Here is a 25495-nt window from a genome sequence, read left to right on the forward strand (position 1 = left end):
GAACGCTGCAGGGCAAATTGTCCCAAACGCTAATGGCTTCTGACTGTTCCCTGGCAACTCTGCCATTCTAACCTGTGTGGATGTGCACTCTGAAAAAAAATGGGGAAAGAAAAAAAAAGTGCAGGGCAGAGCAGGGGGAAGCGTCCCATCATCTAGTCATGTGACAAGGATGGGGGTTGGCTATTAGGAGGCAGCCGAAAGGCCTAAGGGAGCCGAGGTGCTGGAGTGTAGCCCCAGGCACTTTTGGAAAAGCAGCGCCCTTGGAGATGGAAAAAAAGACAGCCCCCTTCACTCCCACTCTCCCCACTCTCTTTCTGTCTTCCCTCACTCTTTCCTCCTCTCTCCTTCTCCTTTACCCACTCTATCCATATCTTGACTTAAAGTGCTTGCAATGAAAGTTTGTGCATATTTTCATACGCACAGAAACCGAGAAGGTGTAATCAGGCAAGATTGAAGAAGACAATGACCAGATGCAATGAGGGTGAGAGAGTGAATGAGCACGCTAGCACATTACGCTCGCATACATTCCCTCTCTCTTCACCAGTGGGTGGTTATTAAAAATGCATTCAGATATATCTCCCTGTGAGTAAATTGGTCTCAGGGATGAGCTCATTAACGGGTTGGGAAAGGACTGTAAACACACACTGCAACTCTGCTTATCTAATGTTGGCACATTCAGGGTCGCTTCAGGACTTCTTGCACAAAGAACTGATTTAGCACAAAGTGTCCTACAGTCTCCGTTGAGAGTAAGGGGGAATTCAGGGCAGTCCTAATGACTCTAGAGATCATGCTTCATGTCTAGCAGGCACCCTGGCCCCTTAGGGAGCCACTAAGGTCTAGTCAGCCCTGCAAGCATTAGTACAACAAGAATGTCCTCCCTTTGCTGCTCTACCATTCCGATATACCCACGCATGAATGAATCATGACTTGTCAATAGTTGGAGAACATTCAAACCCAGTCATGGCTAGTTATCAAATAATACTCCAGACTTATTGGTCCCTATACTATTAATACACCTACTGAAAAGCCTCTAGACAAGCTTTAGATGTTGTGTGTGTATTATTCTAAAAACTGTGCAGTGATTTTGCACTGGGAGGCCCCGGCATTTGTTTCAAGGTAATGAACCAAGAGTGCAAAGGCAGTGGCTTATGGAAGCTGTGGTTAAAGTGACTAATTACAAGAGACCCCCCAAGCCCCCTGTCAGCCCAAACTAGTCAGGCATGTTCACCCAAGCTCACCCAAATGAGAGAAACTCATGAGGACAGTTAGAAAGAAAGAGGAGTTGACAGAGAGCAGACGCTAAGAGGTTTGTTGTAGCAGGAGCTCGTTTGGCCTCCTCTACCTTAGCACACCATAGTGATCGGACCCTCCAACACTCCCTCCAACACCCTCCTATTACAACACCTCTAGCCCTGCAGGCTTGGCCGCAGAGAATGAAGAGAAAAAAAGAGGGGGATTTAGAGCCTCCCTTTTCCCTCTTTTTCTCCTCAACTTTTCAGCCAACATAAGCGGCGTTTAGCACATTCAGTCCCCCAAATGGCAGCGAATAAGAGAAGCAGTGGGGGCTCCTCTTTTGTCCGTCTGGTTACCCCTTTTATTTACTCTGGATTTACGAAGGGGTCTTTGCCGGCTCTGGGACCACATGCTTTTGACACACACACAATCTCTCTCACATACACAAACACGTGGAGGCTCTATTCACACTAGTGGAAAGGCCGGTCCTCTGTTGCTCTGAGCCGACTCAGGATTACAGGTCTTCTGATTATAACCGCATGCTACCAATATGCTTTGAACTCACATAACTTACAACACAGATGAGTGCTAACGAGTAGATCATAATGTCTTTAATAATAAAACACACACTTGAGCATCCAATTTCTAACACTTAGTAGCCCATCAGTATGTTTGTGTGACTTTGTGTGACCACACCATATGGTTTACTACGCTCATTCAGATCCATACAGTAGATTAGGGCTCTAAACAGAATTGTTTTAGTGTGGCTGCACCACTGCAGCCAGTGTTTTACGCTGATTATTTCCTGATCTGTGCTTAAACAAGCAGCAGCCCCTTGCACTGGACCATAAAACAACAGCTTAGTAAACAGCAAGCATGCTGACAAATTGGTAGTGCTCGGGTTGGAGTCATTAACAGCCCTAAAACCTGTCAGAGCAATTACAACAAACTCTCTCCTTCAGCAGGTTACCCTGCCAAACTCAGTTGTCACTACCAGCCTTCTGTTTATCACCCCCTCTTACCACCAGGGCACTGACTAAAGGTGAAGGACAGAAGACTACTACATTTTCTTCTCTCTCCTCCAATAGCCATGACACCTCAGAGAAAAGAGGACAAACCTCCATCTCAAACACAGCTGTATCTGCATCCTGAGTGCTACGACTGAGTGGGTTCTTTTGCATGAGAAGTAATGTGTAGTTGTCTCCCCCCAAAAACACATCATTAAGTGTTCCCTTAAATGAAGTGGAATAAGAGCTTCTAATTAGATGGGTTTTTTCTACGTGTGGGGAAGCGAGGCAGTCAGGCAGTAAGAAAGGCAGGGAGGGAAGGAAGGAGGGAGGTGGGGGGGGGGGGGGGGGGGGGGGGGGGGGGGGGGGGGGGGGGGGGGGGGGGGGGGGGGGGGTAGTTGCTCAACAACTCCTGTACCTCCTCTGCTCCCTCCCTTCTCCGCCCCTTCTCTAAGCCCCCTAACCCTGCCATCAGGCAGATATCTCACTGTCATCCCTGGAATGCTGGAGATAACTATCACCTCTCCACCGATACAAGGCCTCTCTCCTCTCACAGGCACAGTATTGACCCCACTGTGCACATCCCTATCATAGGGGGCGAGGTTGAAGTGAGGGAGCAAAGAGAAAGAGAGGGGAGGGGTGAGGGTGTAGGGTTGGAGGTAAAACTTGTTTTTAACAGCCAGTTAGTCTATTTTACCTTTTAACCCAAAATAAGGGCTGGAGCAAAGCCACCCTCCCCTTTCAGCTTCTCCCCTGGAGCCAAAGAAGAGTAGTTTGTCCAGAAGGGAGAGGAAAGAAGGGGGTAGGCTGCCTGGTTACTGCCTTTTCTCCAGAGTCACTGCCTAGAACTCTCTTGATCTTTTCATAAGATTATCATCTGCCAAGAAACTAAAATTTAGCACTGGGTGCTCAAAGTATGCGCATTATCCAAGGCTTTAGACTGAACTAACTATTGGTACAATTAACCTTCTACCTGCAACAACAATTTTCTTATTACATCATAAATTGTGAATTACGGGGTTGCACAATGACCGCGTGTGCCTCCTGGAATCTTGATTTTTCTAATACTTTCCTCCAGTTCTGTTCAGGTCTACATATTTGTGTGTAAATGAACACACCGAAAAGTGCTACTTTTACACAGATGTGGTGTATATATGCATGTTAGCTGAGACAAGACTCTGCCATCAAAAGGGGGCTTTATTTGAGGAGGGGAAAAAGGCCCAAAGAAAAGAGATGGAATAAAGATGTATAAAAGAAAGGAGGCAGGCTGTTGCAGATGTCAGGACCCAATTTGCATGAATGGCAAAGGGCTAAATTGCAGGGGATGGGGGAGCTACCCTCCACCCCCTCACCCCGCTCTTTTTGGGGGAACTAAAAGGGAGCTGTGATGCCCATGACTGCTCCTCACTCAGCAGACAGGGATCAGTGGCTAATGAAGGGCTTTGGGTCTCCACTAGACATTTCACACTCTCTGCCTCCCTGACAACTCCACCCTGCTCCCGCTGCACTCCAACACTGCCGCTACTTTTCCTTAGATTCCAAATCAAATGGGGCTAATTGGTCTCACAGGTAATCTCGGTTCACCCCTTGTTTCTTAATAAACAAATTTACAAACCTGCCAACACACCTGTCCAAACCCTGCTTCTATCTACCCAGACTTTGCCCTTCTTTCTTCCCTTATCGAATATGGTACAATGGAGCTATTCTTGATCTTAGTGGTTAAATTGCATTTATTGAAGCTATTCCTTCTATAATTTATAAGTGTTACAATAAAAAAACAGGGCTGGGTGCCCACAGAGAAGCATACTTAAATCCTAAGGTTTGATGCTACATTAAATATTAAAGAATAGGTATTTCCCAAAAGCAAGTGGGGCTATGTTGAATTGAAACAAACACAATCATTAGTTAAACAAGCTGCTTCCACGCTTTTTGCTTTCTAAAAGTGACTTTGGAATGATAAGGAGTGAGAATAGCACAGAATGAAGAGATGAGACAGTGCAAAAGAAAACAAAGAGATGGAGAGCACGCAAATGCCTCATATGGATCCATCTGCTAGTGAAGAAATGGCTTTAGAATCCCCACTAGGAACTATTGTATATCAAAGTCTACCTAAACCACCAGAAAGAGCAGCTGTATGCAGTTCACCAGTTTTAACAGTGTGGTTTCGTGATTCAGAACAGCTTACACTGTTTGGGGCAATGTATGAAAAGCAGTGATTCTCTACCCTCAATTACAATTTCAAACTAAACAAAAAAACACTGTTTTTATACTGAGGGAGGAGGACGACTTAGATTTGTTGCAGACATCTTTGCCACACCTGATGGACAGTGGCATCAAAGTAGAGTTCAACAGAGATGGGGATTTCTACATAGAGCTGGGGGGGGATATAGTAAATGGATTAAAAGGTTTATAAATCAACAAGTCAACCATCAGATTGCAGCCTCTGCTCAGCAGCCCTCTCATCAGCCAAATGCCATGAACTTTTTTTTCCCCTACTCGCTCTCTCTTTTTTTCACACAAATGTCCTGAAGGCAGGGAACAAAGCGAGCAGAACTGATTACTGCGCCGCTGCCCCGCTCCGCCAGTCTAAACTCTGTTTGGCTTCCTAATGAGCTCACTAAAAACCCAATTCATCACCCATAACCCCTTCTCAACCTGCCTTGAAATCCCCCATTATGGGGAGTCAAGGACAGTCCGTTTACAGGCTTTGGGCTGGGGTCAAGGGCTGTGAGTGGTGATGGCAGTGGTCGTCGCAATACTGAAACCAAAGTTATTGTGACACAAGGGATACACCCTATGTATGCTTCTCTGTTGGCCAATATTTAAATGTGTTCACCATACGCCATTTGTTTCCTTCTAACCAATCTTCCCCTTTGATTGTCACACTCCATTGATTTTATACACAAAAACTATATTTATTTTTACTATTGGAGCATGGTGGGTTGTTTTTTATGCCCTACACCAACATCCCCCATCCCTTATGCCCCCCTCTTTCGCAGCACCAGCGGTGTCCCAGCCTGAGCAGAGGAATGTCCGGCTTGATGGCTGCAGCAGCGGGAATGTCCCGTTCCAGTCAGCATTCGCACCAGAGATTTCAAGTTTAATACCCCTTCGTCCCATCCCCGCAAAGACAGGAATTTGGTGGGAAGGGAATGCAGCGGGATGGGGGGCTGAGAGAGTGGAGTACAGTTGGTCTATTAAGGATGGGGCAAGGGAAGAGGGGAAAAAGAGAGAATATTGTAGGCAGATGACAAACAGACAAGAAGGTAGGAAATGAGATGAAAAGGGAAAAGAAGGGAAGGAAAATATCTTGACGAGGAGGTATAGGATAGGAACTGGGTGTTGGTTGGGGGGGGGGGGGGGGGGGGGGGGGGGGGGGGGGGGGGGGGGGGGGGGTTAGAAACAGAGGAGTGGAGGAGGAGGAGGACGGCAGAGGGTTGGGGTAAACTCCCACAGTTCCTCATTACATGGAGTTGAAATGATCCTCCTGACACCTGAGCTGTAACCAAGAGATTACAGAATTGATGAATCCTTGGTTTAAAATGCAGCTGTTTTATTCTGCTTTAGTAATTAATTCTTTTTCCGATAGTGTATTGATTAAGCGTAGCCCCTGATAAAGTTCAAACTGAGAGATCCCTCCAGGGCTTTGGCTTGGCCTGCTCTGGAGAGTCAATGAAAACTTCCTCCCTCCACCTGCATCTCTCTCACTGTCTGTCAGTGCAGTTTACTCATAAATTAGTCAGATCTGTGAGGAGCTAGGCTCTTGCTTAGTTGATACTTGCTCAGTCTGCCCTCTTGCTGATGCAATTCATTGTTATTTTCATACGATCACACCCACACAAACGCAGGTGCCCTTATTGACAAGTTCATGTTACCCAACTCACAAAACATTAATTTGAAGAGGGTTTTTTTTCTTTTCTGGCATATTGAGATATTACATGTACTCATGGATACAGCTATTTCACCTAGCAGCTGATTCCTTCACCTTCTTCTCCCTCCTCCCTTGCTCTCATTCTCACTCTAACAGGGAATAATGGAATACAGAACAAGAGTGTCTCCTTTCACAAAACTACTCTTTCATTCTTTTTATCGCTGCATTTTTCCATACAGTTGTGAGTGAGAGTCTGATCAACAGAGGGTAAAGCGGGTCTCTCCGGGGAGCCAACTAGCAGAGAAATCAGATACAGCTTTACAAGGGAGTCAGCCGCTCATGTCTTGTCAAGACCCCTCACCTACTGCCTCCTTTACAAGTCAATAACCAGGGCCCAGTGTCCTCCACTGGGCCTTGGCACACATTCACCTCTTTCTATAGGAAGCAGAGGTGGGGGCAGCCCACAGTTCTGGATTCCATGATGTAACCCTTGCAACAGTATTCTGTATGATATTCTGGAAATAATGTTGTAATTCTTCTATGAAAATGCTCCTAACACATAAGGAAATATACTTCCCCGGTCCAAGTTGTGGTGGGACACAACATTTATTCCCAATATACAACATGGACTCCTCTGACATTCCTGTAATACATAGTGACAAGTAATTGGTGACCCCATGAGGCCAAAACAGCCAGTTAAAAGCCTTTTTCAATATTAAGAACTAATGAAAGAGTGAATGAATTATGAAGGGAGAAGGGAAAAATATAATTAGATAGTGGAAGTAGTGCTTAATACATTTACTCGAGACTATTTCCTTTCGTTAATGGGACTGCAGAATGCAGAAAAGGGGTTTTGACGAGGCTAGTATTGACTGTCCGCCCTGCTCCTTAAGGTAAATCCAACAGGTCATTTCATTAAGGCCCAATTCCATGGCACTAATTTTGATTTTAGGGGCTTGACAGCTGTTGGCAGTGGAAATTGCTATGGCAAGAACAGTGACAGAGGAGCCTATTAGTGCTGTGAAAAATACAAATTGCAAAAGCCCTAGTTCAAATTACTACCACTCTGCCTCGCTGACCCACCAAAATTTGTATTTTGTCACGTTCCCAAATCTTACCTTATGATTCCCTTCATCAAAAGGGAGGAGTAAGAACACAGCAATCTATTTTGAAATAAGTGTACAATTTGACAAATGCAGAGAAACAAATGCATGTAAATATACACATGCCTACTGACAACACTGTACACTAATTCCCAATTAGTGACCCAGAAATGCAATAAATCAATAATAATAAAAACTTTCTTCTTTAAAAAGTTGTGTTTTTGCCTAGTAGTTCACTTATTTGCGGGTTAATTTAGTTCTATAGTGCAGTGAGGCTGTACTTTGTGCTGGTGCTTTACTGGACTGCATTATATTTGGAGGTGTTTCTAATATTTTATCCATCTTATTTACACATGGAAGAACAAACATATTAGAAACATATTCCAACAAAAGGCAACTCAATAAACACCACACACTATAGCCTCAAGATGACCACAGTGTTGCATTACGATACACTGGTTTCTCTTTCCTGCAATAGTTTTGTTTGTTTTTCATTTTCTAAATGAGACATTACCAATCCTCCCTCATGTAACGTGGCTACCATGGGTTGGTCTGACAGTAAGATGGACCTGACTCACAATGTGAGCTCTTAATCGCCTTGCCTTGAAAGTTAATATGCAGCATTAAAGTTCCACAAGGAAGAAAAAAAGGTCTTCCTCTGATGCTATTAATTAGCAGTGCTCTATAGCTCTCAGCTTTTTGAAGCTCTCAGTCTCCTTTTGTTTCACCCTCTACTTTCTTTTTTTTTTGTGCGGCCTTCGTTATTGACTTTTCAATTTTCCCCTCACATCCACCCCCTGCACTAGCAGTAGCACCAGTGCTTCTGCAGCGGTGCCCAGCCCAACAATACCCCCAAGCCCACTCTACGAGACGCTGGCTGGGGAGCCCTGAGAGCTGGGCCAGCCCTACAGCTCCCACCAGCCCACCACTCACTCCCCACGAGACCAAAATCAAAGAGAGAGGCCCTAAAATATAACCATGGCTATAATGAGGGTTCTCCAAAGAACAATAAGCATATACACCAAAGGAGAAAGAAGAGTAGGAGTACAAAAGAAACAGAGAGAAAACTATAGGAATGTTGGCCGGAAAGTGTTCTTGAGATGTGAACAACAGAGAGTGGAGGAGGAAAAAAACGAATGATACTGTGCTTTGGGAGAGAGGGCAAAGGGCCACAGCCAGTGGTGATGGTAGCCAGGGCCACGCATCTATCCAACCACATATCTGAATCCAAAACAACAAGGGGGTCTGCCGCATGCCTCTGGAGCCGAAGGGAGCCAAAGGGAGCACGACTAATTTCTGCACAACAATAGGCCTGGATGGGCGCCCACACAATGGCAGGTGCTTTGAATAGCAGCAGGGCCCTTGCAGCAGGGATCTTCTCCTCTCTCAGTCCGAGGGCTTGGGCTCTGACTTGTGTAACCTTTCATTTTCAACTGGGCTTCCTTTTGACCCATAAAGGATGAAAATGATCTCATGGGGGGCCCAAAGGAGACAGCCAGGTCTATGAGGCACAATTCAAATCAAGTCCGTGTCTGTTTTGTGTGCATGTTATCTACCTTTCTCTCTCTACTGCTTGTCTCATTCCAACCCCACATTTTTTTTTCACCTAATTCTCGCTTTTTTCATCGATGGTCTGTTGTGTTGTTATTTTCTGTAGTGGTTGTGTTTGTTGTGCCTCTGCTGGGCTATCCTGTAGGCCATGATGCAGTGGTAAAGGCAGTTTTCCCCCCACCTTAAGAGCATTCTTTCCGGGGTCACAAGGTCAGGCTTCACAGATGTCTCCTGCAGACACTCAGTTGTCTAAGGACTGCATCCCTGGGAGTAAGCATTCGTACTGAACAATGCAGCTTTGGAAAATGTTAAATGTTTTTTCTTTTTTTGTCTCACTTTTTTTTACCTCTCTGTTTTCATTGTTTTATTTTTGAATGAAGCTATAGAGTGAGTGCCATTTTTCCAAGGTGGAGGTTTTTGTGTTTAGATAATGAGAGAAAGCACTGGTTATCACAAGATAGTGGTGTTTTCTGGCTGCTTTCATTCTTTTAAACACTCCCCGTCTCCCTAAGTTTCCTCCAATTGTTCTAATGGGGCCTTAGTCATCCTTGCCTGATGGCAGAGGGAAAGATGCTTTTAAAGGTCTTTTTCTTCTCTCAGTATGTGTTGCCAGGAGAGAAAAATGAAAACATGTAGTAACTGTCCTGAAACCCACACTGAGAGACAGATACAAGAAACCCTTGAGTAAGCAGGGCAGAAGCCAAACAAAGAGCAACCCTAAATGAACAGAAAGGCAATATTTGAACTAGAACATCTCTGTGTAGCCTCAATCTCAACAAAAATTGTCTAGAAGAGAATTCCTCGGCCAAATGGCTTTCATTAAAGGGAAATCAGCTTCTGCTTTTTAGGGGGCGGAGCGTGACACTGGTAAAAAAAAAAAGAAGAAGAAGAAGAGATTGCAGCATTTAACATGCAAGTTCTGCCTCAGAACATGGAAAAGTGTGTAATTGGAACAACATTTAAAAATCCAGGCACTGAGCTATCCTTGAATATCTTACTCCTTTTCATCTCGCTTTCCCTTGTTCCTTTTTCTCTTCCTTCGTTTGATATGGTGCTCTTGCTTCCCCCTCCAAACATCTTCTCTGTATTCTGCAAATTGATAACCCTCTTAATGAATTATGGTAAATGCATAATGAAGGTTTTCTCAGCTTCAGCCCCGCAGCCAGCGAGGATGGAGCATCTCGTTTGGCATGTTTCATTCGTTTTGTTGCGCATTTAGCCCCAGTGTTCCTTCAGAGTGTTCACTGCTTGGGGCATGTAAATAAGAAATTATCCTTGCTGACTAACATGGCTAATACCTCCTCTGGGGTAATCAAAAATTATTAGACGCTTGCTTCCAATAAACATTAGGGCTCATGGCACTAACCACTGTCAAATTGCTCACCTCCGCCTGCTCCCCAATACCCATAAAATGGGTGAACAAAAGTGATCAGGTGTGGAAAAAGCACTCTGGCTACATGGAAACTGAGAGACCGCGGGACTGCTATTATGCCTAAAAAAGCAGCCCTTGGCTTTAAGAGTCATTAAAGCATGTACTAGAGTGGGAATCAGACTAGAAAATGAGCTTATCTTGCATAATGCCCTCAAAAGCTTTGCATAAACGTGAAAGATGTGTGCGTGAAAATCAGCAGCAGAGAGGAAGAACTCGGATTGTAACACACTTCCTTTATCATCCTCCCACTCTCTTGGATGGTGGCAGCATGGTTAAAGCACTACCTGTAGGGTATAGCTGCTGTGCTCAGTTCCAAACATGCTTGAGTGTGTAAACCCTAGTTTACACAAGAGAAAACCACACAGCAAGTGAACAAGCTATAGCTGGCCTTGCTAAGCCACTCTCCTCAACCGCTTGCTGTCTTTTGGGAGGGACCTTTGCTGTGATGTAGGGTTCGGATATTAGAGGGAGGAGAATTGGGAGGGTGGGGGTGGTGGAGGAGATTAAAGAGCCAAGGGAGGCAGAAGAAAGAAAAGAGCACAAGGCCCATTGGTCAAACACAAAGGGGGAGAGAGAGAAAGGACATTTGAAGTCAGGGTTAAACTCCAAATAAGCACACCTTAAACGGGCCTGTGTAAGCTGGCAGTCAGGGTTTTTGGAGTTTCCCTGCAGGTGTGCCTTTGACAGACCGGGCCTCCATAACCTCTCTCTGATCTAGAATGGGGCCTGGGGTTGGACACAGAAGAATCCGGTGGCATCTTGCTGCCTCTGCCTCCCATTCCATGTCTATTACATTCACACACGCATGCTTACACTCTCTGTAAACACACACACAAACACACTGCCAGACAAGGGGAAAACAAATCTGGTGAGGACTAGAGCAATTGGATTATCACCTCTTAAGGGGTGACTTCTTGGCTGACCCCCTTGAGGCTAGCCTGCTGAAACAAGACAGAAAATTTCCTGGGAAAACATTCTCCCTTTAAAGAACCGAAGCACCGTCATCCTTGTGAAAATACAACGGCGGCAGCATTAATGGACATGGAAATGCCCTTTGGGGCTCACTCTCAAATCCCTTTTAGCCATATTACATCAGACCCCTGTGTACTCCTCATGATCACCACATGCACTGGAGTAATCAGCGATGGAACATGGGTGTGTAAACCTACTGTATAATGAAGTGATACAACAGCACTGCACTCTGTCTTTGTTTTTTGGCCCAAGCTGGGTAAAAGAAAGAAAAAGTCCCTCCCGTCCTTTCACTGTAGTTCACTCATGATTACTTCCCTGCAACACCTTTTCTTTTCTGCTTTTTAATTTTGCTCAGCTCAGATAAACTGGTCTTCATCTACTTCTCAGAGAAAGACAGAAAGAGAAGAAAAGAAAGAAAGAAAAAAAACATCTCCCCCAAGCTTTCCTTTAATGGCTCAAAACAGACATTCTCCTCAGCTGCTGTCAGAATAATCTAGGTAATTTTTTCCCTATGTTCTCCAAACATTAGTTTGCACATTAGGCTGACCCAGTTAATGTGCCTTTCCTGCTGTGTAGGACCCAGTTCCTGGCCAAGCTAGGCCAGGCTGGGTTGGGCCGGGTCGCGCCGGGGGCCTGTTCATGATTATGGACCAGAGGGACCAGGCCCCAGCCAGAGCTGAGGCAGAGGGGAGAGGGAGAAAGGGAGGAGTGGAGAGAAGGAGACTATAAGAGGAAGAGCGGGAAAGAGGAGAAAGCTTGAGCTGCAGTGTGAATGGAGGAACATAGAGTGGTGGTGATGTTGTGGGTAAGAGGACTATGTTACTGGAAGTGGAGCTGACTCTACTGGCAGTCGTCATCCTTTTACACTTCCTTTGCTTTCGCTGTTTTCATGTTTTTTTTTTCTCTCATGATCTATAGACTCTAAGAACGTAACACAGGGTCAGAAGAAAGACAGAGACATAAAAAAGGAAGAAAGAGAGACAGAGCGGAAGGGAGGAAGGAAGGAGAGAGCTGAGGGAGCTGATCATTCTCTTTAATCACATTTTGGATGAGGGCCAGGTAGTCTGTGGTACTGAGAGCGAGACGGCGAGGGGTGAGCGAGGAGAGGAGTGTGAGGGAGACGGTAAGAGAGGGAGGGGATGGGAGAAATAGTGGTAGAGGGAGATGGAGGAATAAATGGAAAGAGAGGGAGCGAGAGGATGAGAAAGGGACTTACGGAGACAAGGGAGAGAGGGGATGAGCCTGAGAGCAGAGCCCCTTGAAACAGCTTGAAGTGCAGCGGCGCTTAAGCAAGAGTGCATGTATGCCCATATGTACTATGTCTATGTGTGTGTATGAGAGGGAGAGTGACAGCCGTTCCCGTAAATGCCCGCGTATGCTGAATCCAGCAAGAATCTGGTGTTAGAGCAGAGGCAGGGAGAGATCCATTTTAAAACTATGTGCATTAACAATACTTTTCCCCATAGATTAAGCACTCCGCATGAATAATTTAGCCTCTCTTATGCTAATGGGATCATGAAAGTATCCCCTCTGTACTGTGTTTTCTCCCCCTCCACAGCAACTCTTCTCAGCTTTCAACAATGGCCCTGCCCCTTCCCAACAAACCATCAGACAGACATACTGCACTGTTTTCATAACAGACACCTGACTAGCATGGTGCTGACATGTAGTGACAAGGCTAAAATTACACACAGTAGCTTATTGAGAAACACTGTAGCATTGTTATTCTCATTAAGCAGGTACAGCTTCAGTTTGTTTTCTGTTTAAGTGCAGTTCACTTCTACTTGCTGCCACTGACAGCGAGATGTTGCAAGTTATAGGTTGAAAGCACGTCATAGCTGCACTTTGTTTAATGTTTATGTGTTCGCTGTTGCCATTGAGCTGGTTTGATAAGTGGCTACCGAGGCAGACTACTCCTCTTACACTTTCTGATTGCTTCTCTGTGTTTTCTTTCAGGAAGGGAAGTGGACATATCCTGTCTATTTATGTTTCTTTGGCCTTTTTTGTTCAGCCTCTGCCATCACATGCTAAAATATACCCAAGCACACATTCACAACACATACACACCCTTGTTGCTTCAGCATTGTGTTGTGGTGAGGTGGGGGCACTGTGTAAAAATTATCAGTGCTCCAACAGCTGGGAGTGAGAGCCATGAAACAGCAGGGCTTGGGTCTGCTTTATTGTTTATCTGTTGTTTATGGGCCAGTGTTCAGCTTTAATTACTACACTAAATTAAACTCTAACAGGCACTTAGAGGGAACCAGCTAACACACGCACGTACATGCCCACACACACTGTATATTTTATATACGCAGACACACCTCACTGATCACTCCAGAGCTGGAGTATAGGCTACTAAAACGCAACAAGGCTTCCATCTTGCGTTTAGCACAGACTCTGCTGTTTTTTCTGTTGTGGTTATATTTTGTTTTATTTCTCTCTTTTATTTCTCTCTCCTCACTCATTTTCATGTCTTCTTGAGCCCTAAGTGTAGCTGTAAAAAAAAAAAAAAGCAAAGCCAAAGGTCCAGAAAATGCCAGATTCAACAGGCCTTGTTCATGCTGGGACTGTCGGGGCGGACACAGGGAGTTGTGTCCCCACCAGGAATGACCCCCCTCTAGTGAGCTCAACCACAAAGACCTTGCTGAGTGGGGCCCCTGGCCAGGGCCAAGGGAGCTCACCACACTCCCCACACACACACACAAATGTACCACAATACCATCAAGCGCAGCATGCTCCCATGGAGCCGAACACTCAAGCTCTCCCTCTCTTCCTCCCTTTCTCTGCCTCTCTCAATCTCTCTGGGGAGTCTGTCTATCTGCAGAGCATGGGGATTGTTCAATTGCTGAGAAAATGTACAAAATGCTTTCTCCTCTCTTCTGTTGAGCCTTTTCCATCTACAGTAGAATCGGGGAATTGTACAGATAGCCCCTTTGCTCACCACTCAAGATGTCAACGTGGATTTGCTCTTCATGCATAGCTAATAATTACAAGTGTGGACTGGAGTTGAGGCATGCACAAGCACACGCTCAAGCACACACATACAACAAGAGGGGGAAAACGTTACCTACCGTGATGAATCAGTGTTTGGGATTTACAGTTCATGACTGAGTGCATTTGACTGTACTGTGTTTGGTGTGGGCAAATGTGCAAAGTATTTCATCACGCTGCTCCATCACACCTTAGGTGTTTAACATATTATGAACACCAGCTTGGAAACGAGCGCTATCTTAAGGCACGCACATTCATCAAGTTTAACTCTGTGCAACTGATGTCTCTGATGTTTCAAGATGAGCTTGGAGGAGTTCCAAAGGACTGTTAATCAAAATTATGTGCGAGCAAAGCCAATGAAGTCATTGTGCGTTACCTTCTGAACCATCTCCTGTTATCTTCTGATATTTGTTTATCTAGCCAGAACATAGGGAGTCACTCTCTAAGAGTCAGTAAGCGAAAGTGCAGAATTTGCCCTGAGGGTGATAATTCATATTTTCTTTTTTGGTGAGAAATTTTGAGAAGAAAAAGTCTGTTAAGAACGGGGGAGACCATGGGGAGAGGTTGGAGATCTGAGTATTGTACTGAGACCTTTTTCATATGTGTCAGAACCTTAACTGGCAATTTTTACTGACAGCTATGAGCATGCTTCACCTTGGTGTACCGCTTGACAATAAATTATTCCACAAGAAGGCCAGTACATACTTGCACACTCGTTAAATAGTTTTTTGGCACAGGTTCAGAGCAATGCTCAATGTTGAGATACAAGCGACCATCTTGAGTCCTGCATGCACTGTTGTTTTTGAAAAAAAGATATGTGAGGGATACTGAACTCTATTCTACTGTCCATCCCATAACGTCAGCCAAAGGCAAAGGGAAACACGTTTTAACCTTTTAACAGTTGGACTTGGTCAGAAATGCATCACCATTTTTGGAAGAAATTGAGCGGAGTCATGTTTTCAACAGAGGGATGCTTCTGGATCAGTTTTACAACAAACACCTTCCAACATGGAAGATGGCGAAAGAAAGTTGATGTTTTTCTTGGCAGCTGAAACCAAAAAGCACCGTGGTTCTCACTCACTCTTTCTCCTTCCCTCGCTCTCACTCTCTCCCATCTATTCTGTCTTCCTCAACTGATCCACATCGTCACCCCTTTTAACAGAGGCCAAGCTGTTAAAGACCCCATTACTGAAGTGAAGCACACATTTCACATTTTCTCTGTGGACGTGAGAGTGTGGACTACAAATTTTATGTGGAAATGTATTGAGATAGGAGGCGAGTTCATGCGTGGAGTGGAGCGGAGTGGAGGAGAGTACGGAAAGGTGGAGAGGTTGGGGAGGGAAGGCTCTGTCAGAATGGAAGGGCCAGAGCTGGGAGTCAGCGAGCGCTTCAAGCGTTAACGTAATTGCAAGAATGTGAAAAATGAGGCGGCGGGGCTCCCGAGCAGAGCGAAAGGTCAGAGCATGCCTCACACAAAACAACTGGCTGGAGGACGGCCTCATTAGACCATTAAATCAGCTGCCCTCTCTCTCTCTTTCTCTTTCTCCCTTTTCTCACTCTGCATACTTTTTCCCCTTCTCTACTCTTTCACCTCTGCACTTCATTGGCTCTTCCTTGGCCTTCTTTTAAATATTTGCTTCTATTATGAGCTTATACTAGCTGGCGGATTTAGCATATAGCACTCTTCAGTGTAAGTCTGGCTCTGGCCCTGATCTAGTCCAGGTCTATCTTGGCCCAGTGCACAGTGCCGTACCGTAACTGTCTTTGGCCTGTATTGATCCGCTGTTACTGGATACGGTGGGAAGAGGAGTCGATAAGTGCTCTGTGGATTACAGGTCACTTGTACTTATGTGTGTAAGATAATCAATAGACAGTGCATTTCTTTCTCTCATCCCCCCTCCTCTCTCTGTTGATTCTGCAGTCTCCGTCTCCCATGCTTCTTTTGCAGTTGCAAAGATGAGTGTAAAACTCTATCTGTCTTCTAACCTGCACTCATGTATTGTTTCACACCAGAAAATCCAACACCTAAATGTACTGCAATTTCTCGCTTTCTTTTTTTTTGCTTTCTCACTCTAAAAATCCATCCTTTAATGAGACCGTCCAGTATACAGATCATATGAGAGTAAGCCCAGTGTCAGTGAGCATTTGACCAGCTGGAGTGTCCTTGAGCAAGAGACTGTTTTGTCCCATTCCTTTGTTGTTCTTGTACTGTTAAACATAAACATCCTGTTACTTAGCCAATTCTTAACCATCATCAACTAGCCTGACAACAACCTGTGATCCAACTAGTCTTGATACAGCCAAACACAGAGGTCTGATGTGGCCCCTCAGTCTGTGGTCAGTAATGGTTCAGAGGCTGCAAACTGTAGCTTCTGTCTGAAGAGGAGATGATGATTTAACTAACCCCACCACAGACACACATCACATCGATACATTTGATCACTTATTGGCAAAACGATAGCCTTGAACGGACACAGCAAGTGGCTTCACTCTGTGAGTGCGCTGGTATTAGTGTGTATATGAGCGCTTGAGTGTGTTTGCGTGTGTAGACGGTGTGATGAAATTTCATGCAAAACCATGGACACTGCCAGGGGGCACACATGGATACAGAAAGAAACTCACAAAACACACACAAACACACACACTCTGCTGCCAGTGAAAGGAGATCTTGGTACATTAAAAACAAGGGTAAGACATGAAAGGAAAGGCCAGCAGCTCATCATCTGTTCTCTTAGTTCAGGCAGCAGTTGCATTTAACAAACAACTTTAACCTCACAATGTATTGGTGCTTGGCCTCACTTCTAAATTAAAGTAATAGCATATGCTTTCGATACTTTACATGTCAAAATTGATAGAGACCGTGACAACAATTCAAGGCAGATAGCTGTGACTTGCACAAGCTGTCTGTAATAAATTCAAATACATTTGTTTTGAAATGCATTATTACTGTTTGGCAGGTCACGTACTAGATAACACAAGGCTCACTGAGACATAATTTGGGACTGTTGTGCGAGCAAAGTTAATAAGGTTTAAATGCAAACAAGAACTGGCAGAAATGTAGTATTAATCATCAGCTTTTGTTTAGCTCTCTAAATAGCAACATTTTAGAAAGCCCTTTACTAGGTTGGTGTATTACAGTGGCTGTTGCTTGTATTTGTGCGAGTGGATAAGCATGTTCATTTTTAGGTGTGACTATGTGTTTACATGGACGCCAGTCAAAAAGCGGGATAATCCAATGTGCAAAAGGAAGTACTGGGACATATGTGTATAGAGTGATGTGGCATCTATTCATTGTAGATCTCACATTAGACAGGGTTAAAGTGAAGTGTTGGCAACTCTACCCCTGAATGATGATTAATATGTCCCGCATAGATCTGTGCCTGTATCTTTGTATGTTTAAGTGTTTGTGCTTGAGTGCACAAGTGCATGCATGTATATATACTTGTGTGTGTGTTTGTGAGAGAGTGTGCGTGCATGTGCATGCCCATGCCCATTTCTGAGCTGGCTCACCTTGTTCACTGCTGTTGTCACCACTCTGTGAAGCGTGTCCCCCGCTGGAGGGCCCTGGTGTGCCGGCTGAGTGTGTGGAGGTGGCGTCATCATGGTCTCTCCAGGAAGCTGGGTTCTGAGGTTTGAAAAGAGAGAAAGCGAGCGTGGGATCCATCCATCCATCCGTGCATCCATCCACATTCCCCGTCCAAACCGCAAACCAGGAGCAGAGAGAGCAGGAAGAGGGAGAAGGGGAAGAGGGGGAGGTAGAGAGGGAGAGACACAGAAAGTGAGAGAGACCATATGAGTATGCTGGAAAAGTGAGAGTGACATCTGTAAGAGTCCACAGGCACTGTGAGGGTCCTTGGCCTGCTTACATTCTCCTGGCAAGGCGAAGAGCCCTACTGCCTATTTCACAGCTAGCAGAGAATCAACGATGCCACTAAAATCATAGATGAATAGAAAGAAACTAATGCACTGAAGCAGCTGGCAATAAGTCAAAACACTGTAATCAAAGTGTTTCATTAATGCATGAGAGCAAAACGCAGCCATGTTAATGTGGCGTTTGATTTTGAACGTTGCAAGTGGAGCACTTGTGAGTAATTGTCTAAACACATATGGCTGAGCCCAATGGAGTTCGTTTATACCATAACCAATTGAGACTTCCGTGTCAAGTGAGAAATATAGAGGTAAAAAGTCCAAACACACCACAGCCACCATTAATCATTACCACTGTCAGAAATGAAAATAAGATATGACAGTGATTCTCCAGCTAATCTGCCAAAAATGTGAACACGCCCACACTGACATACACACACGCCCACAGAGGCTTGCAGAAATACACTTACTCACACATGCTAATGACATAATAGAGCAAGAAGTATAAACACACATGCACAGACACTCACTTTTATATATACAAACACATGCTGAAAAAAAGTGTTAAATCTCTGCTGGCTAACTTCAAAGAAATGTCCATAAACAAATTCATAGCTTTTAAGGCATCTTGCCCTTTTCCTTCCCTCCCTCTACAGCTCATTTTCTCTCCTTCTCCTCCTCTCTTTCCTGGTCAATCCCCACTGCCCTGTCGGCACACACGGGGAAACAGGATTTTCTACTGTACAGGAAAGGCTTTATCAGTGCCACATGAAGGCAGGCTAGAGGTGGAATTTCCTCTGCCATTCAGGCAACAGAAGGACAGACCGATCACGTCATTTACTACAATTGCACCCACATACGGACAGGCTCGATCAAATACCCACTCCAAACAGCCTCTCACACTGAGTTGATACAGCTTCATAGCTCCCAAATCCGTCGCTAGTCTTCCCCAATTAAACCTGTCACCTCAGCACGATGACAAAACGTTGGCGAACGTAAGCCCAACGTTGTCTGGGGCCCGAGAGAAGCAGCCCCTTGAAAGGAGCCCAAGCCAAACAAACACAGGCCTGCACCAAGGCTTCCCACAAACCTCAACCCACTTCTCAGTTCCCGCTATGGGTTCTTTTTCTCCCTCAAACACACATAAACACATATACATACAAACGAAAGCAAAGGGAAAATGAATAAGCCACAGAGTATTCCAAGAAAGAGACCATTTTTACCATTTTGTCTAATTTCAGTAGAGTTCCTGATGAACTTCTTTTCCCTCAGCTCCAGCCAGAAAGGAGCCTGCTTGCCTGCTTGCCTGCTTGCCTGCTTGCCTGCTTTTGGTGCCCCAGTCTGAGTGAGCTGTACTGGTATAGGACAGACAGGACAGAGCCTGGAGACTAGTGGAGGTTTGTAGGGAAACAGAGGCTATAAGACAAGCGGCTGCCGAGCTCCCCTGGGTGTGCAGTCCTGATGTGCTGCTGCTTGTTCTGCTGCGGAGGCGAGGTTGCTGCTGTGCCTGTGAGCAAGGCCCTTTTATCTGCTAAGTTTTTTGAGGAAGGAGGGCTGTTTTCTCAAACAGCTCAGAGCTGAAAACAGCAGACAGAAACACACAAGGCCCTTCAGACCCTCCGCTCCACTCAAGGCCCTCTCAGCGTCAGCTGTTCACCGGATGGCAATCAGATAAAGAGCTCGGAGAATTACTCAGAAGAGGGGTAAGAAGACAGCGTGAACAATAGCTCATGCGTGGGTTTTAGCCCTCCAGAGTGAGCGGAGGGAAAAGTGTCCCTGCTCTGAGAGGGTCGGATGATTGTGATGTGTTCACCCTCTTTGCCACGGATCAACAAGTGGGATACTTCATGGGAATAAGGTCTCTTATTAGAGTCATTTTCTGTTATTCTCAACACAGCTCACGCCGAGTAAAATCACTAATGTGAGTAAAGTCTTTGAAAACAGCCTAATTTGGTCTTTGTCATACGGAACAACGAGGGAAGGAAGAGCGAGAGGTTAAAATCCCAGACTCCCAGGGTGCATAATGTACTTAGGCAGAGCTGGGCTCGGTGCTCTCCGAACAGGCTGTTGTTGTTTCAAGAGAAGAAAATGACTGGGTTCTGCTTCCTCACAATGAGACACCCACTGCCGGCAAGATGCGAGACAGACCTGAAAAACTATGCTTGCTGCTCTCACACACTCACGCTCTCTTGTTCTCTCTCTCTCTAACACTTGCCAGCTATGGCCACATCATGGTTTTAATGCAACAGCAGAATCGATAGGACTTAATTTAGCTATCATTGCGGAGTAATGTGTCATTTTTAATGGTGCTGGTACTAAATTAAATTCAAAGACACCTCAGCTAATGGTGTTAAAGGGAATTATACTTTGCTGTGATTTGCTACCTAGTAGGTTTAATGTAATGATATAGATAATGCTTTGTTAGTTTGCATCTTACAGGGCAAAAAGCAGACCACAGCACTTTATATGACCTAATAATAATAATAATAATAGAGTGGATACTAGGCCCAGTGAATATGCAGTAGATATTTGTGATGAAACACAGTCTCTTCTTTCAATACCTGTAAGTCATCTCTCATTCATAACCCTGACTGCAAAACAAGACAACAAATACCACAACAAAAGCGTTAACTTTCCAAGCTCAACAAGGCGACGAAAGCAACAGCCTTTCCTCCCCATGAATAATTTAGTGGGCCTCTCTGAGCTATGGAGGGAGCATCAACAGACACCGCACCGCGCAACACAAACACACACAACCATTTTGTCACAACCCTCGTGGGTCTGATAAAGTTCAAACAAGTTGGGGGAAAAAATCGTGTCACCCAAACAGTCTTCTTCAACCTACACAAGAAGTCCTCGGGAAAAAAATAGAGGAAGAAGCAAAAGAGAAAAAAAGGCCTCTAGCCCATGTGACTATTCCCTAAAGCTGGGCATAATTAGGAGTCAAACATGGTTCACTCCATGCTCTTCACTAATTGTGTTAAAGAGCAGTGTTACCAGGAGGAGGAGGAGGAGGAGAACGCGAGCAAGCAATACACATACTGTACATGTGCAGGCAGGAACACATGCACACAAATACAATAGGACTACATTGAGAATAAGATACAAAAGAAGCGTGGTCTCTAGGGGCAGCCTTTTCTATTTGCTGGGGTTAGCAACTGGCAGCTGATAATACAAGTTGTAATTAATATAAAAGCAGGAGACAATATGGGGAGGAAGGCTTGTAGTGGAGCCAGGCCACAGGAGAGCAGCAGAATGCTGCCGTCTCCTCTGCTCCTGTCCCCTGTTTCTCATTTACAAACACCTGCCTGGCACAATCTCACTTCCCTTTCTGCACTCTGCCTACATCCCTAGGAATTTCAAATAAAATTGATTTAGCGGCATCATTGAATTTCCCTCAAAATTCCCCTGAAACCTAGAGGAAAGGGGAAGAAATCTGTTGGTGTAGTAGCAGTGTAAGGTAGGGTGAGAATATGTGTGCCTGTGTGTGTGTGTGTGTGTCTGTGTGTGTGTGTACATTGTACTGCCACTGCGAAGAGCAGCTTCAGGGATCCTGTGCCGAACATGTACAGAATTGCTGACACATCAGAAACATACAGGCCCGTAAATCATAAAGCGAGCTGACATTTCAAGACACATCTTGCCACATGGTATAAACGGAGAAAAACTCCTCACACATTTTTGTTGGGTTGAGCACGTAATTATATACAGCCCCGTTAGAAAAGTGTAGGTGTAGCTCTATTGAACAACTGAGTATTTACAACACCCTCAATTATCCGGAATATAAAGAGACTTTAATTTAGCAGCTAATAATTCACTGCATCATGTTTTAACAGACACAAGGGATTAACTGGTTGTATTTATTCTTCAAAACTTTCTCTGAGGCAAAAACAACCTTTTTCACTGCAGTAAATGGCAGATTACATTTAAAACTGCAAACATGTCCTCAGAAAGAAGATGTTAAATTGTGGGTTTGCCCCACATTAAAATGACAGAGCTATTCCAAAACATGAAATGGCATAAATATAAAACACACAAGCCATTATAGATCATTCTATTCTCAGTTATTCCTTGTAACAAATTACCCTAAAATATGGGCTTTCAAATTAGTCTTTAAATATACACTCAGGCCACTTTACTTGAACACATGTACAATCTAATGCGATCCAATACAAATGTTGTGCCATAGCGTCTATGATGCCTATAATGTTCTGTTTTTTGTTGACAATATCATGTCATAGTTTTAATTAAATTATGTGTTTGAGCACATAGTGGTGGTGTTCTTGACTGTATTATACTGAGTGGTGTTTTTAATATTCTGCCTTACTCTTGTATATAAATAGGGGAGGACAAAAGATTAGAAACACCTTTAAACATAACGTAGTCCAGTACAACACCACCTTTAAATATGACCTCATTAATAAACATCTAATTGAATTTATACATTTCTGATAATGTCAGCCATAACTGAACATTTTACACTTCCTAAAGTTAGAACTTATGGCAGAACTGTTGTATTGAATCCCAATAGATTGCACAGGTGTTACTAATAAAGTTGCAACTGAGAGTATGTCTGTAACACTATGTTGCATTTCAATGCAAGTAAACACACATGCAGGTCATGATCCTAAAACGACTGCACAGCAACTGTTTTTTATCGCAGTCATTTAGAGCGTACATGCAGTTAAATAAAGGGGAGTGTGTGAGATGCAACAAGTGAGCCTAGCCTCGATAGCCAGCCACGGTAGCGATGATTAGATATGCCTGCCAACAGGGCCCTGCCTCTGAACACTAATCAAATAGGAAATGTTAGGCCAGACATCCCACCATCACAAAACAATTGTGTGGAACAGATAGAGCGGTCCAAGTCAACGATGCACTGTTTTCATGAGAAAGGGGGAGAGATCCAAGCGTAGTCGGTCCCCGAGGAGAACAAAGCTAGTTGAATTAGAGCACCTCCAAAACTCCAAATTCCACGGTTCAGCAGGCCGGCTCGGCCCGAGGGCTTGCTGTCCACAGGCAGAGAGTGGAGGCAGAGGGCTGTGGGTGCGCTGCACCATGCATAGTGGCATACAGAAACAGGACATTACTAAGCACCCATCTCCACTGATACACACAGTAAATCACTGCATGGGCACAAGATGAACTATTGCATTACTTGACTGAACCTGTGACATAACCATGTCTGACCAATGCTCTTCAGTTCTCAGAGCCTGTACTAGAGAATCAAATGTAAACAGAGAAATGTTTTCCCCCTTTTACCTTTCCAGCCATGCAGAGTCAAGATAAGCTACGCCATAACCTCTATGGGAACTACTATCACTCCCTGAGGAAAGCTCTCCAAAACAAAGCGTGGGGACCTGAAAATCCTACAGATTTTCTGTATGACAAATCTGAAACGATGCATAAATTCAAAGATATGCATGGAGGAAATGAAAAACCTTCTCCTAATATGTAAGCTTGACTGAAGAAGCGGCACAATAGCACGAGAAGACACAAAGGCTAATTCATTAGAACAGATAATATTCAGACACTGTTAATTCTATTTGCCTCCCTAATTGGATGTAGCACAGAAGAGACAGAAATTGTATTCATTAATTAAAAGACAAGAGAGCAAACCAATGACAAGCACACACACTGTATCAACCATTTACAAATCTATGCAGCTCTGTGTTTCTTTTCTTTTTCCCCATCACCCTTCATGTGTAATACAACATCTTTTTTTCCCTCCTTTCTTTTAATTGGGATGGGGTTGATCTGAGGAGGGGCGATGAGTTAGGAAGGCTTGGGTGGGCTCCATAGTTGAGACAGTCACTGCAAGTGAATGAGGGAAATCAACAGTGTCAGCAAGGACTCATCCCGCTCTCACTATACCATAATCCAATCATCTCGAAGACAATGCTGCATTCAAGTGTAAATAAAACTGCGCTTGTTATGTTCCACTGTCAGGTATGAAGTGGGGAGAGGAGGGAAACAGAAAGAGGTAGAAAAGGAAGGAAGGAAACACACACACACAAAAAAAAAACAAGCTCAACGGGCCGCCTCCTTCACAGTGAAGAGCCTCATCATCTCCAGAAAAAACAACTTTCGCCAAATGAGATGTAGCCCAGGGCTATATATTAAAAATGCATATCAAAGCAAAGAAAAATGGACGTGAGAGATTCTAACTAAATAAATTAGCATATCTAACTATCAAACCGCCTTCCTCTCCTCAATGGGAAGCGAGGACAGAAATGAATAATAAAATAAAGCCAAATACAAATGAATAAATAAAATAAATAAATCAAGACAAGTAGGACAGACATCGCTTTCCATCCAGCGCCACAGTTTTGCAGCCAAATGCATTTTTGTGCATTGTCTCCAATATTCTAAGCGCAATTCATTCATGAAAAGCTGAACTCCTTTAAATTAGAGATGGAAATTACTCTGAAGAAGTTAACTATTTACTACAGGGCTTTGAGATCAAGACTGCACATTTTCACCTCAATAGTGTCACTTCTGCAAATATTATTTCATGAGGTGCACACATGCTCTCACACACTGTACAAACATAAGGCACTGTATTTTTTTTTAGCAAAAAATAACTATAAGCTGGTGTGTGTATATTTCCATAACATGTAGCCATCATTAAAATCACCTCTGTGCTCAGAGCTGTAAAAGCAAACATGGTAAAAAAAAAAAAAAAAAAAAAAAAAAACTAAAAAAAAATTTCTCTTCTCAAATTCAGCCAAGCAGTTAGCTATAATAAAATGTTCATTGCCACAAAAGTGAAATAAATCCATCAAAAGTTAAATACCTAATGAGGTGGTCAGTCAAATGACTCCAATAAAAATGGCTTGTCCTGCAACCTCTTTTGTTTATTGCTGCTCCTGATTTGCTTTATTGGCATATCTAATTTTCAAAATATTTCTCACAAGTGGGCTGATGACAAAGCTGGTGTCTGAGCACTGGAGGCACCATTGGAAATTGGCTTGAGTATCAACCATCTGCCATGAAACTAAACAGGCCAGTTTATCTAATCTCTACAATATAAACAACAGCATGCCTCATTTCTACACTTGTGTTGGAGGACCGCAATGTTGCCGTTTTGACCGTTTCTCAAACCAACATCGGCATCTTCGGTCTAATTATGTTTTAATTCACCTTGTGCGGTGCGCTGCTTGGCCCTGTAAACGCCACGGGCTTTCTAAGGGAATCCACCGCTATTAGGCCTATAGCCAGACCCAACAGATGCAGCACAGTGACTTTGCATAACACTTAAATCTGCTTTAATTCCTAATAGGCTTGGCCTTGTGCTGCACAGATATCAACTAGTCACTTTGTAGCAATAGCCACTCATTTTCTTCTCCACCAAAACATTAGCTTTATCACAGGCATGCAAGACGCAATAATTCACAGATATCAACCCAATAATACACTGTCAGCTCAATCCATATTGCGGGGGGGGGGGGGGGGGGGGGGTGTTTTT

At 44.2% G+C, this 25495-nt stretch overlaps 1 protein-coding gene across 6 annotated transcripts in view; it reads right to left on the bottom strand.

The window, feature by feature from the left end:
• Positions 1–25495, bottom strand: part of meis2a (Meis homeobox 2a) — a 192029-nt gene that overhangs the window by 47657 nt on the left and 118877 nt on the right. For all 6 annotated transcript variants that reach the window (XM_046062057.1, XM_046062053.1, XM_046062055.1 and 3 more), the window contains exon 7: positions 17671–17785. In XM_046062057.1, the coding sequence (XP_045918013.1) occupies positions 17671–17785 (115 nt within the window). The remainder of the gene's footprint in view (positions 1–17670; positions 17786–25495) is intronic.

This window comes from Micropterus dolomieu, linkage group LG11, assembly GCF_021292245.1.
Source record: "Micropterus dolomieu isolate WLL.071019.BEF.003 ecotype Adirondacks linkage group LG11, ASM2129224v1, whole genome shotgun sequence".
Lineage (NCBI taxonomy): Eukaryota > Metazoa > Chordata > Actinopteri > Centrarchiformes > Centrarchidae > Micropterus > Micropterus dolomieu.